At 42.2% G+C, this 14345-nt stretch overlaps 1 protein-coding gene across 3 annotated transcripts in view; it reads right to left on the bottom strand.

Annotated features, from left to right (window-relative positions):
• RNF149 (ring finger protein 149) overlaps positions 1–12752 on the bottom strand; it is a 29602-nt gene extending 16850 nt beyond the window's left edge. For all 3 annotated transcript variants that reach the window (XM_037806458.1, XM_037806457.1, XM_037806459.1), the window contains exon 1: positions 12234–12752. In XM_037806458.1, coding sequence (XP_037662386.1) covers positions 12234–12684 — 451 coding nt within the window. In that variant the 5' untranslated portion in view covers positions 12685–12752. The remainder of the gene's footprint in view (positions 1–12233) is intronic.
• Positions 12753–14345: the final 1593 nt, after the last annotated feature.

Here is a 14345-nt window from a genome sequence, read left to right on the forward strand (position 1 = left end):
ATTACACAGGAAGTTATTGGGAAGTGTTACAATAATTAAAAGGAATTTCCTATCCTTCTGTTAGCTAAATTTGTATGGGTGAAATGTTATTCATACATTTAGAGACTGTATAAAATTCTCAAGACTTGACAGTGCTCTCACTACCCATGTTATATCCTGAATCTGATCTGCATGTTGTTAGATATCAGTATGATGTTGTTAGTCATAGTTTTAATTATTCTTAGAAGAAGGTTATAGATCATGGAAACAACGAAATTTACTTGTCGGTCACACTACTTTGCTCTAATGCTTCTCTAAAAGTACATGTGGTCAGCTATGTCAGAATTTCATCTTCAACAAAAAGGGACTTTAAAAGAGAAGCAAGACAAGTGTATAAATTATGTTCTATGTGCTAATTAACATAACCGTGGTAAATGTGTAAAAGTGAAACAGGACAAAATTTCTGCTATGGTTTGTGGTTGATGACCCCAATATAAGTCAACTGTCATATGTTTTTATTTCTGAAAATAGCTTCAAAGCACTTAATAACAGAATACTTTTTAAAAATAAAAATAAGTTAAAAAAAACAAAGGTAAGGAAAGAAAGCACTTAACAATAGAGAATATTTATTAAAAATAAAAAGAAAATAGCTTCATTTAGAAAATGCTTATAAGAAAGTTCGGACCTAGATTGTAAGCTCTTAGGGCAGTCACATTTATTCCTGAGCCTTAACTTCTACATTCTGAGATGCTTTGCTTCTGTGCATAATCTGGTAGTTCCCTGGAACTCTGGTTATCTGTGTGACACCCAAAACTCAGAATTAGAGTTCTCTACCTCTGAAGGTCAGCATTACTCCATACAGCAACTGCTGAAGAAACTGAAAAAGAGATCAGACTTCAAATGGAGATGTGAATGAAGCTGAACCGGTTAGGACTAAGGTAAATCAGAATACAGGGTAAGAAATGATACTGTTCATATTTTAGGTCTTTAATTTCTACATGAGACCAAAGGAAGAGATGATTATTTTGTCCACAATTTAAATTTTCTGTAGCACGCTATCTAATTTAACTTGTCTGGTCAGTTTATTTAAACAATCGAATTCAGCTTTATTTGACATGGAACCTAAAATAGAGAATAAAATCTTGATATTCTATATAGGTTAATGTAATACTTTGATGCATTTCAGAGTACTTTGGCAGAAAATAAAAAAGCATTTGCAGTCTTTTGAGGGACTGGAGAAAAACGTGGAACTATCAAATGTCCCCAACTGGGGAATTCCTGCTATGCCCTTAAGAAATAGAGGCTTCCAATCTAATCAGCCAAACCCTTGATCTTGAGGCTTGCCCCTATGAAACTTATTTCTGTAATGGCAAAGCTTACCTTACTTATAATTAATGCCTAAAAGTCAGCCCCAGAGAACCTCTTTTGTTGCTCAGATGTGGCCTCTCTCTCTAAGCCAAACTCCACAAATAAACTCAACACCCTCCCCCCTATGTGGGACATGACTCCCCGGGATGAGTCCTGGCATTGTGGGATTGGGTGACAAAAAGTGGGAAAAGAAATAAAATAAAATAAAGTTTTAACATCTAAGAGATCTCAAATAGAGTTGAGAGATCATTATGGAGGTTACTCTTATGCACGTTTCAGCCAGGTATTGCATACTGTCATAGTATGCCAAGCTCCAACCAAGAGCATCCCTGAAAACCCTGAAGAATACCCTGGGCTCTATCTAAGACTCTATAAAAGCTTTACTTATTAAGTTTATTTTTCAGAGACTTAAAGCCTCCGGATTGTTCCTGTGCCAGAGAAGCCCTGAAACCCGGAAGTACCTGGCTCCAAATACAAGTAGTTTCATCCCTCTACCCCATAATGTCAAAGCCCTTTTCAGCATGAAGAAGCTAGAATGGTTATCACCCAGATATTCATCAAGATTGAGAAAGTCATCAAATCAGAGGGAGGAGTTGTAACAGAGAAGTTAGGATTTAAGGGATGATTATGATTACTGAATCATTATATAGATATTCCTTCTTTACTGTCTTGGTATATTAGAACAGACAGAGGGAAAATCCTGAAATCTCTGAACTGTAATCCAGCTGCCTTGATCTCCGATAATGTCTTGTGCCCTTGTGATTGTAAAACCTTGTGGTTAACCTTGTGACTAACCTTCACTTGCACTCATTTTATGTGATTTTGTAACTTTAGAGCCTTATGATCACTAAAGACTACCCCTAATGTTTATTAATGTTTATGTTTATATGTATATATTACATTGGTACATGGTATAGTGGCATAATTGGTATATGTTACATGTTTATATATTATATATATATATTTATATAATATGTTTATCATATTAAGCTGCCATTTTCTTACATATGCTCTGTGACTAAGCATGTAATCAGTCTGCACATGCTCAATATTTCGATCACCTCTCATTGCATCATCTGGAGCCACTATGCTCATTATCCTAAAACCTGCCCATCTTTTGATAAAACTGTCAGAGTTACTGCAGTTCAGGGAGACATACTTTTAGGCCAATAGGCCGTTGATATCCTGCTTTGCGCCTAGAAATAAACTTTCTCTCTTTGAAACCCTGCTGTCTTGGATTGGCTGTTCTGTGTATCCGGCAGAGAACCTACCACTTTTGTCTAGTATCAATATCAATACAAAATACCTAAAGCATGCCCATTAAAATCTGGGAGGCAAGACGATGACTATTATTTAACATTGCTCCAAAGGCATGAGCAGACCTAAGACCCCCAAAAAAGGAAAGAAAAATAGAAAAGACATAAACTAATCAATTTCATATAAATCTATAAATTAATGCAACCACCATAAAATATCAATAGGATTTTTAAGAAAACTAAAAATCCTGCTTCTAAAGTTCAATTAGGGAAAATATGTAAGAATGAACAGGAAAACTTTTTGTACAGTAATACCTGAATTACCCTTTATAGTTAAAGTAAGTTAAACAGTGTATTACTGGTACATGAAGACAATCTGAATAACGGGACAGAATAAAAAGTCCAAAAATAGACCCAAATGCATAAAAGATAAAAGTGGAATTGCAAATCAATGGTGTCAAGATGATTAAAAAAAAGGGGGGGGGGTACTGCATATCAACAGGGGGAAAAAGCTGCATCCTCTCCTCACAGCTTATGCCAACATAAATTCCTCCAAAAAAGGAAACATAAAAGGGACAGAAGAAACTTGGGAATTACAAATAAATAAATAAATAAATAAATAAATAAATAAAACTTGGGAGTTATAAATAAATAAATATATATATCTATATACACGTAATATTGAAGAAAATTCTCTCCAACTATGAAAAATCACCTCAGAAGTTCTAAAAAAATAAAAAGCAATAAAAAAAATTAGACACAAAAAAACGAAAATGTTCTGCATGGGCAAAAGAGAGCAAAAACAAAGTTAAAAGAACAGCTAACTGGGAAAAAATACATGTAACACAACAAAGATAAAAAATTAATTTCCTATTTTAAGAAAAGGCAATAGAATAACTGGTGAAGGAAACAAACAGTGAGTTTACAGAAGAGAAAATACAAATGCATTTTATAACACCTTTACTGAGATATAATTCTAATAGCATAAAATGCATCCTTTTAAAGTGTAGAATTCAGTGGTTTTCAGCTTATTTAGTATTTTAGCAACCATTATCCAATTCCAGAACATTTTCATCACCCCGAAAAGAAACCCTTGAAGCATTAACATTCCCTCCTCAACAAACAGATTTTGAACCTATGAAAAGTTGTGGTACAAACACAAACATTTTATCTATCAGATTACAAAGATCAAAAGGTTTGACATGGTGTATTAGCAAGAGTGAGCACAAGTCAGCACTCTCAGACACTGCTGGGGAGCAAATTATTACAATCCGCATGGAGGATAACAGCTATCAACAGTTATAAAATGCTCTTGTCACTGTGACCCAGTAATACCACACCTAGGAACGTCACTGCACAGATATACTTAACATATGTACACAATGAGGTAAATATAAAGATGTTTATTGCCAATGTTTTTTTCTTTTTTTTTTTCCACTATCACAATCTAAATGTCTATCATAAGGAAATAATTATATAAATTAGATTGAGGCAGCTCTATAGGGACTGATATAGAATAATGGAGACAGAAGAGGAACAAAGCAACATGAAAAACTGTGTGGCCAGCATATTATCATAAAATACATTCACCCTCTCTCTCATTCTCTCTCCCTTTCATATTACCATAGGCTAGCTCTGGAGTAAGATCCCAGAAAGTGTGAACTCTGGCTGCATCCAGGGAGAGGAACTGGGTGGCTGAACGACACAAGTGGTAGTCTTATTTCACGTAGTAAAAATTCTATACTCTGTGCATATATTACCTATTCAAAAAAATAACTTTAAAATGCATATAAAGAATGTTCTATGGTATTACACTAAAACCACTTTATAACACTTTTTATTGAAGAGAGAAATTTAAACTGTAGCAAATCCACTCTGGACCTCAGCCATTGGAATTCAGTTACTGAAACACCTTGTAAGGTGACTGCTCTCTAGAAGCTGACCCTTCACCTAAGACCTGTGTGCCAGCTTGAAACTGTTACGGACCCCAGAAGAGTCATCATCTTTTAATCCAATCTTGTTAGGTGGAACCTTTTGATTGAATGTTTCCATGGAGATGTGACCCACCCAACCACGGGCAAGACCTTTTGATTAGATCATTTCCATGGAGGCGTGACCCCCCATTCTGGGTGGGTCTCGATTAGATCACCAGAGTCGTTTAAGAAAGCTCACGGAGAGAAGAAGCTCAGTGAAGCTGAGAGAGACATTTTGGAGATAAGCTAAGATCTGTAATCCCCGATAGAAGCTAAGAGCCCACATAAACACAGATGCTTGGAGACACTGGGAGATGCAGACAGAATGTTTGGAGATGCTAAGCTAAGAGATGAAACCCAGAGTTTGCCCCAGAGAAGCTAAGAGAGGATTCTCAGATGCTTAGGGAGAAATGCCCCAGGAGAACCAAGCAGGGAGCTGAGAGAAGCTAAGAGAGACAGAAGCCCAGAGACATTTTGGAGAAAGCCATTTTGAAACCAGAACCCAGGAGCAAAGGACTAGCAGATGCCAGCCATGTGCCTTCTCAGCTGACAGAGGTGTCGTGAACGTTAGCCTTTCTTCAGTGAAGGTATCCTTGTGTTGATGCCTTAGTCTGGACGCGTCTATGGCCTTAGAACTGTAATCTGTCACCTAATAAATCTCCTTTATAGAAGCCAATCCATTTCTGGTATTTTGCATAACAGCAGCACTAGCAAACTGGAACAGCCTGTAAGTACCACTCAGCAAGACTGGAGTTCCTAATCCCATGTCATCCTTGGGGGAGACACAGTAATGAGTTATGCATTTCCTGTCATCAAGAAAATAAACATCTAGTATCTAAGGAGTATGGAAATAATTATGAGCATCATACCACTTACAATTATATGGCACTTTTCAAGCTAGAAGTCTTTTTTTATAAACCCTCTTTTGTGGAGAATTTCTAACACACATAAAAGTAGAAAGAATAGTATAATGGACCCCACAGGTACCCATTACTTAGAAGCTTTTATGTGGAAAACAAAACTGTTCCTATGCTATAAAATTTCTTTACCGATATAGCATTCTTTTGTGTGGTAATGGGGGAAAAACAACTTTGAAGTACTTTTAGATATATATATATCTTCCTTGAAGCAGAAAGAAGCTATATTATTCTACAATCAAGGGCTCAGAAATCTTAAGTGACCTGCTCACTGTCACAGTCTCCCTGGAAAAGCCAGTGCTCAGGTCAGAGGACCCCGCCCCTGGCAGCAGCCCTGGCCTGCCCACCTTCTCCACGACCTCAGGGCTGGATGGGAAAGGTCGCAGGCTTCAGGGCCGGATACACCTGGGCTCAAATCACACTGTTTCCCATTCTCTGGGTATGGGCAAATCAATTCTCTGTGAGACGGTTTCTTCGTCTATAAAATGGGGATGAGAATTATCCTCTTTTGGACTGTCTCTTATTTAGTAAGAAAGTGTAATAACAAAGAGTTATGGAAGTGAGGTAGTTTTCATCTGGGGTAAAAGGGAGATTGTCCCCTGGATGTGGCATTTGGGGTACACCCTGAAGAACAGGAAAACTTTACCAGGCAAATGAGGGGGAGGTTTTCCAGTGTGTGAAGCCATTATAAAAACTCGGAATGGTGACTAGTCCAGTTTGGCCAGTAACTAAAATATGTTACGTATCTTGTTCATTTCATCATCCCCAGAACCTAGGATACAACCTGGCACATAAAACTGAGTAATAGTTTTGAATAAATGAATGCATGAGAGCAGGAAGATTAAGAGAGATTAGAGAAAGCCTGAAGTCTCAAAACAGGTGGGGATGGGGATGCTATGGGCTCCAATGAATATCAGAAGGATGCCCTGAGAGCTGACAACATTTATCAACCTGAAATTTTTCACCTAGGAAATTAATTTCAGTCCACTAAGTTTTAAAAAATTACTGAAAAAAATAAAAATAGCATACAATGAGGGCTCAACAGTTTGCTACACTATACACCAAAGCAGCAAGATTGCTTCTGGGAACCCTTTTAAATTAGTAAATCTCAGAATGGAAACTCATTCTACCCCATGATTGGCTTTTCTGGGACATTTTTGGCAAGGAACTGGACGCAGGGCAGTTAGGTAAAATCACACAAACTGAGGGCCACTGTGTGTGCACCCGACCCTACCCTTCCCTCCTGAGGCATCCCATCCTCTCGGTCAATCCCCAAGTGAAGGCTGCTCAGGATATTTTGCACAACCATGCCATACTGGCATGTGAGAGCAAATCACAACTTATTTCAAAAGAAAATAGCTGAATTCTTCACAGAAGGCAGGAAAACTCTGAAGACGTGGGCTGTGGAGAGAGTCCTTGGCATTTTTTTCTTCCCTAGGCCTTAACACTGCTACTAATCTTGCACAATGTGTACCCCCATCCCAGCTCTCATTAGACGGCCAAACTCCTTGAAAGCAGTTTCTGCTTTATTTTTGTCTTCCACTTAGCACAATGTCTTTGCACATAATACATGGATCATAAACCCACTTGTTGAATAATAATAAATACCAAACACAGTATTTTTTTTAGCAAGACAAATTACCCATAACACAATCTAAAGTTCTTCTGTGGCAAAAAATAAAATTGTGTATATTTCCACTTCCTTTTGAATTTCTGTGTTCTTACCACCTTGTTAAATAAAAAAATTCTGTTTTGGTAAATAGCTTCAAAATTCTGGGATGGTTATATTCAAGTCTATTATACCATTTCCTTTTACAAACAGACTATTTAAAGTAAATTTCAACAGTCTCTTGAAGGGGATGGTAACTACTGAAATATTTAAACTAGTGGATTAGATTTCTGCTTTAGAAAATTAATTCAGGCAGCAACACATACATCTTTGTAAGTTCTAACAAGAGGATCCCACGAACTTTCAGGTTTTCTTTTTTCCAGTACTTTAACTTCATGCTCACGCTACCATTTTCCCCCCTCCCTGGAGAATTCCTGGTCCAATCTCTCAAGCTCAACTTGGCCCAATCAGCTCAGGCTCAACTTAAGGGTTTCCAGCAGCACCTGCCCTTTTGTGTACTCAAAGCATCAACGATTCTTTGAGCCACCTCTTTTACACACCTGCGACAGTTTCTTTACAGGTGTCTCTCTCTCTCTCATTAGATGAGTGCTAACTGTTCTTATGTATTGACCTTTGTAGCCACAGCAACCCACAGTGATGGCCCACGGAAGGGGTTCTACATGAGTGAATCAATTTGAAAAACTGGTTTATCTTCTAGTACCATGGTTCAAGTGACCTGATAAGGAGAACAACCAGCTCCTTAGCAGGGGAAACAGTACACCAACTAGGAAAGTAAATATTTCAGAAATCTGAAGCCATTAAGCAAAACAGAAACACTTTATGGTTGACAAGGATGTTAGGAGGACCCAGAAATAAATTCAGTTCTCTTTTTGGCACTGTAGAATTCTTGTGTGCGTGTATGTGTATATACATTTTTTTTTTCAAATTTATAAAACAGTTGCAAAAATAATACTAAACCCATACAAAGAACTCAAACATATTCCCCTTACATCATATATTGAGATCCACCAATTTTTAACATTTTGCCCCATTTACCATATAATTGTTTCTATCTACTTCAAACTTCTTAATTCCATTCATTCCATTTTAATTCTCTTCTGTTCTCAAGAAATCATAATACATTTGTATGCTTGTCCCCAAATAGGCCAAGTTCTGTGAGGGCATTCTTTTCCATTTCTACAGTCATCGCTACATACCAGCCCTTATATTTCTACTTGGACAAGCCCAACAGTCTAACTGGACTACATTTCTAGTTTCTTTCCATCCAATCCATCAGTAATACTCCTACCAAATGCAACTCCCTTTAAGTCAGTGGTTCAAAATGGGACAATTCTGCCCACCCCCTTGGACACCTGGCAACCTCCAGACACATTTTTGGATGTCACAGCTAAGAGGGGAAGGGGAGCGCTATTGACATTTAGTGAGTAGAGGCCAGGGGTCTTACTAAACACCATAAATTGCACAGGAATTAACCTGCCCAAAACGTCAACAGTGCTGAGGCTGAGAAACTCTAAGTCAGTATGCTGCTAAAAACCAAAACTAAAACTAAACAAAAACCACCTTCAACCAGAATACAGTTCAACATTTTATTCTAGCACTTAAGACATTCCACATGGTGGAAGATGCCTTTTTTAATCACGTTAGAGGAGATGTGGGTCAACTGTAATCTGTACCATATAAGAAGCCCTGATCACTTATTTCATTTTACCCTTACTTTATTCCCCTACTATACTGTATGCTCTTGGAGGTCAGAAAGTCTTTATTTCCATCTTTGACCCAGAGCAGGCACTTCACAAAATACCAGTCTAGTTCCCTCTTTATAAATTTCATCTCATTTGGTCACTCCTGTGAAATCCTGACTGGCTTTGGTGATAATTTTGTTTCCCACAATGAATGAAAATCAATGAGAGTCTTAATTTGGGTTACTGGACTGTAGGGAGTTCATCCATTCCCTTAAAATTATGTGCAAATGTTTGTGTATTTGGGCATATTTGCATCTGGGCAGGAGGGGGAATTGCAAGAGGAACACAGCCTTTTTTTTTTTTTAAACCAGATTCTTAAATACATCTATGACTCTCAAAAAAGGTTACAAAAGGCTAGAAAAGAGCATCTACTTGTCCGAAACTAATTTAAAACAACAGAGGAATTAAATGACCAAGAATAAAGGGACACTGGAGAAAAATTACAAGAATATTTATAAATAATAAGTTATAATTAAGATTATAATTCAAAAAAACTCATTAGGTACCACTCAGATCTGGAAGGAATCGATTCCTCAAGCAAGTTGGAGTCCTCAAAGCTTAACTGCAACAATAAAAAATATATCTACAGCCTCCCCCTCCCCAGCCCTGAGGATCTGGGGGAAGGTGCGGATGTGTTGGACATCCTCACCTGGACTGGTGTTGATGTTGTCACAAACATTGGGACTGGCGGTTTGATGTGCTGAGCCCTCGAGTATGGGACTTGCCCTTATGAGGCTCATTACCACAAAGGAGAGTCTAAAGTTGTATGTAATGGTGCCTAAGAGTCTCCCCTTGAGTACCTCTCTGTTGCTCAGATGTGGCCCTCTCTCTCTCTAACTGAGCCATCTCGACAGGTGAACTCGCTGCCCTCCCCTCTACGTGGGACCTGACCCCCAGGGGTGTAAATCTCCCTGGCAACGCAGAGTATGACTCCCAGGGATGAATGTGGACCCGGCATCGTGGGACTGAGAGTATCTTCTTGACCAAAAGGGGGATGCAAAATGAGACGAAATAGTTTCAGTGGCTGAGAGATTCCAAATGGAGTCAAGAGGTCACTCTGGTGGACATTCTTATGCACTATATAGATAACACCTCTTAGGCTTCAATGTATTGGAATAGCTAGAAGTAAATACCTGAAGCTACCAAACTCCAACCCAGCAGTCTGGACTCCTGAAGACAATTATATAATAATGTAGATTACAAGGGGTGACAGTGTGATTGTGAAGACCTTGTGGATCACACCCCCTTTAGCTAGTGTATGGATGAGTGGAGGAATGGGGATAAAAACTAAAGGACAAATGGGGTGGGATGGCGGGATGATTTGGGTGTTCTTTTTTCACTTTTATTTTTTATTCTTGTTCTGGTTCTTTCTGATGTAAGCAAAATGTTCAGAGATAGATTGTGGTGATGAATGCATAACTATGTTATACTGTGGACAGTGGATTGTATATCATGGATGATTGTATGGTGTGTGAATGTATTTCAATAAAACTGAATTTAATAAAAAAAAAAGCTTAACTGCAATTACAAAACAATCAAGTTGAGGAAGAAAAGATGCAAGTGAAATCTATGATGCTATGTAGGTAGCTTTCTGATGAACAGAGAACTTATTTCAAACAATCTGTATAAAACATGGAGGAAAAAAGGACAAGCGTTAATGATTTAGCATAAAAGTGGCACAGACTTTTTAAAAATTACTGGCTGGACCCACAAATGAATTGAGGCTTGCAAATGCTGAAACCTCCAAAATAATTTTTTTACACCTTTTTAAAACATTGCTAGCTTCCTCACTTTTATCTTTTCTCTCAGAGTTATTCTCAACTGAGAAAGCTACAATGGACACCGACAATGGAAACAGAAGTGGGGTTAAAATGAATGTGCATTAAATTTTCAGGGCCTAGATAAATTATACGTCAATAATACAAGCAAGCAATGTTAAACCATGGTTAGGTCAAGTACTTTTAATTTGGAAAGAGATTGATGTTTAAAAAAAAGAAAAAGGCAGTAAGATTTAGAAAACCTATGGCTTGATGAGCCCTTCCATTTAAAAGAAAATGCCTTTTCTTTGATGGAAGCACTAAATTTGGGGCTCACTGTGGCTAGGATGTATCTGCAAGGCTATGTGAAATGTGACAGGACCTCTGGTCGTCTTCAGGAGAAATGGCTTGGGTACAATGGGGTCATCTGTCATCGCACCACCTCTCCCTTCTCCCTCCTGCTGCAATTGAGGAGCTTCCCCTCTACTGGCTGAGGCCAACCCCTCCCCAGGTATTCCAGATCCCACCTTCTCTCCGGGATCTCTACCAGAGCACTCCCATCAGATAGCAAATATCCATTACTGTCTCCCACCCCACCCTCCCTGCCCCCTGCGATTTCTGCCTCTGTTTCTCTGCATCTCCCCCATTCTTCACTGCCAGGCGTCTCGAAAGTGCTGTTGGACAAACTCCACTTTCTCACCTCCCCACTAGTTCCCTTCTCATTCCGCCAAGGTCACTTTTCTGCCTCATTTTACCCAAAGCTGTTGAACTTCCATCCATGAAACCAAAAAACGTCAAGTTCAGGGAAAAGGATGCCTGACTTTAGGAGCAGCAGAAACTTTAAAAAGATTTTAATCACAGCAAGTTCGCAACGCTATGATACATAAATCTAATGTGACCTTGGAAGGCATCAATAGAAACACACTCATCCTACTGCGGACTGGTCACACCTCATCGTAGCTCAGTTCCAAGGATGATTTTTTTCAAAGTGAGAAAGACTTTCAAACTGCCCTTAAGCTTCAAGAAGCCCCGAGGCGCTCCGAGAATGTGTAGGAGGCACTGCCGAGCCAATGCAAGGCGTCCCCTTAAAGGAACAGAAAAACTTGTGTATTTTCACCTAAACGCGAGTCAATGAATAGGACCTGCAGGCAGAGGCGGTACCCTAAGCCCAGACTTAGCAAGTGAGGAAACACCCGAACTTCAATCCAGGTTTTCTCACTCAAAGTCTAGAATATTCTCACCATACAGGCTCTCTGAGCCACCAGGCCATTCCTTCACTTTGGGGAAGAGACGGTCTGACCCTGGAGTGCGCAGAGGAAGCGCTCCAATTCCTCCCCCAACCAACTGTGGGAAACGCGGAACCGAAAGAGTGGGCCCATCATGAACCAGGCGATTTTTCCCACCGCGCAGAGCCTGGGGGTTGCCTTCCTTTCATTCTCCCCGGCCCCTGTTCCAGGAGGCACCTTCCTTCAACTCAGCGATCACAGGAGACGATCCCACCGGGTCGGGAGACTTGTCCCCCTCCCCCGGCAGCACCCCAGGGGGCCGCGCGGAGCAAACCCAGGGCGGCCCCGAAGGTTCCTCCCGGCCGCGCCCCCCGCCCCGGCTCACCCGCGTGGGATATGGGCGCCGTGAGGTTCCCGTAGCGCTCCTCGTTGTAGACCACCACGGCCGAGGCGTTCCTCCGCGCCGCCACCGCCACCTTGTCCTTGAAGGGGCAGCCCCCGCGGGCCACCAGGGCGACCCAAGGCACTGCACCCCGGCCACCGGGCGCGGGCACGTGGAAGCGAGTGTCGGGCGCGCAGGCCTCGGCGTCCGGCCCGCGGGGGACGCCCACCAGGCCCTGCGCGCCCTCCTTGGGCGAACTGTCGCTGAAGCGGCCGTCCTCCGAGACGCTGCGCACCGTCCGGTTCGTCTGCGGGTCCACGTACGCGGTGCTCACCAGGGCCGAGTACCACTCGAGCGCCCCGCCGCGGGCCCCGGGCGCGCACAATGCCACGGCCAGCAGGGCCAGCGCGCCGCGAGCCCAGACGCGGGCGTCGGGCCGCCGCTGCCAGGCCATGGCCGCGCCGCGGGGCTGACGAGGACCGAGCGGGGAGCGCGGCGCGCGCGGGGCGCACCGGCCGGCTGGGACGCTGGGCGGGGGCGGGGCCGAGGTGCACGCGCTCCTCGCTGTGTGGGGGCGGGGAGAGGGGCGGGGCCAAATCTGGCCCCACCCCCAGGTGTGCTCAGGGCTGCAGACGATCGCGCTCGGGTCTTTCCGGGCGCTGACGGAGGGGAGGGCGGCACCGCGCGCGTGGAGGCTCACGCCCGCCGGGTCCCGGCGAAGAGAGACTGCGCTTGCGCAGGAAGCCGCCGAGCGTCCCCGAAGCCTCCGTGGTGACTGAGAAACCGCCAGAGAAACCGGAAGTGTCTCCGGGTCTCGGCAGGAGGGCGTGGGCGCGGAGGTTTATGAAGAATTCGCGGGGCAGAAGCCTGGCTTGTCCAAAACTTCTCAGTGCACACGTTTATACCACCCAGCTGCTTTAGTGACCAGTTTTGTAATGCCAGTTGATCCCTCCTCGCTTCTCTCAAGGATTACGTTCATAGCATTCATTTTTATTATGGCAGTTTATATACAGTCTATAATTTTGAAATAAATACCACGAAACAGTACCTGTTGAGATGAGCACGTAAACTGACTACAGCAAAAAGAGAGAGCGATAAGGATTTGTTTGAGAATGAATACCAGGTGATGTCGAGATCATGTGAGGCTGCCAAAGGTCTATAACGGTAGGAGGGAGGCTGCTGAGATCACATACCAGTGTTTTCGTTGGTCCTTAACCCTCTCATTTCCGTCTGACACCAGTCTTCCTGGACTGCGGTTTACAACTGGGCTCCAAATTGCAGCCATGTCCACAATCCATGAAATTTTCCTTGAAGTTGGATCTCCTCTCCCTTTTCCCACCGGGAAACTAAACTTAAAAAAAGGTCAAAAGAGTTAAGGCCTTCCCTTCCTCTCAGACCTGGAATGAGGGAGGTAAGCTATGGGGGTCCCTGTGGGCTCGACCCTGCAGTTCTAGGCTCCAGCAAAACCGAAATACTTGTAGTTCCCAGAACACGCGTTTGCAGTTTCAGGCTGTGACTTGCAAATTCATTTCCTCCTTCCTGATACGAACTCCTTGCTCTCATCTTTCCAAACACCATCTTGGTCTATAAGTTTCAGGGCAGAAGCTATTGGTTCTGTAAAACTGTCCCTGGTTCCTATATGCAGACTCAGGTGCGCCTTCTGTTTTCCACGTTGCTTGTGTAGATCATGCTTGCACATTTCTGTTGTACCAGAATACCTGTTTTCCAAATATGGCTTTTAGCCTTCTGACAATACTGTGAGTGTGGTGAAGTCTGGGACTGTGTCTTTGCTATTTTCATGACCTACCTCAACTAGCACAGCACCCTGTGTAGATAGTGTTTGTTAAATGAACAAAAAAGCTCCCTTTCCCTGTTCCAGAGTTCAGGACTCTCTGAGTGATTAAAAGCCGGTTGCTCAGAGAAACCCAACGGGCTAATAATAACAGGTCTTGCAGCTTTTGAGCTTCTAGAGCCAGCTTAGCTTCTTGAGCTTTATTTTTTTTTCATTATCTGCTCCTGCCCCCAGCTGGTTTTCCCTTGCTCCACAGCTGCCACCACTCCCTCAAACCCTCAGGGCCTTCTTCCCCCACACCACCTGCCAGGAGCCACTCAGTC

Source organism: Choloepus didactylus, chromosome 17 (genome assembly GCF_015220235.1).
Source record: "Choloepus didactylus isolate mChoDid1 chromosome 17, mChoDid1.pri, whole genome shotgun sequence".
Lineage (NCBI taxonomy): Eukaryota > Metazoa > Chordata > Mammalia > Pilosa > Megalonychidae > Choloepus > Choloepus didactylus.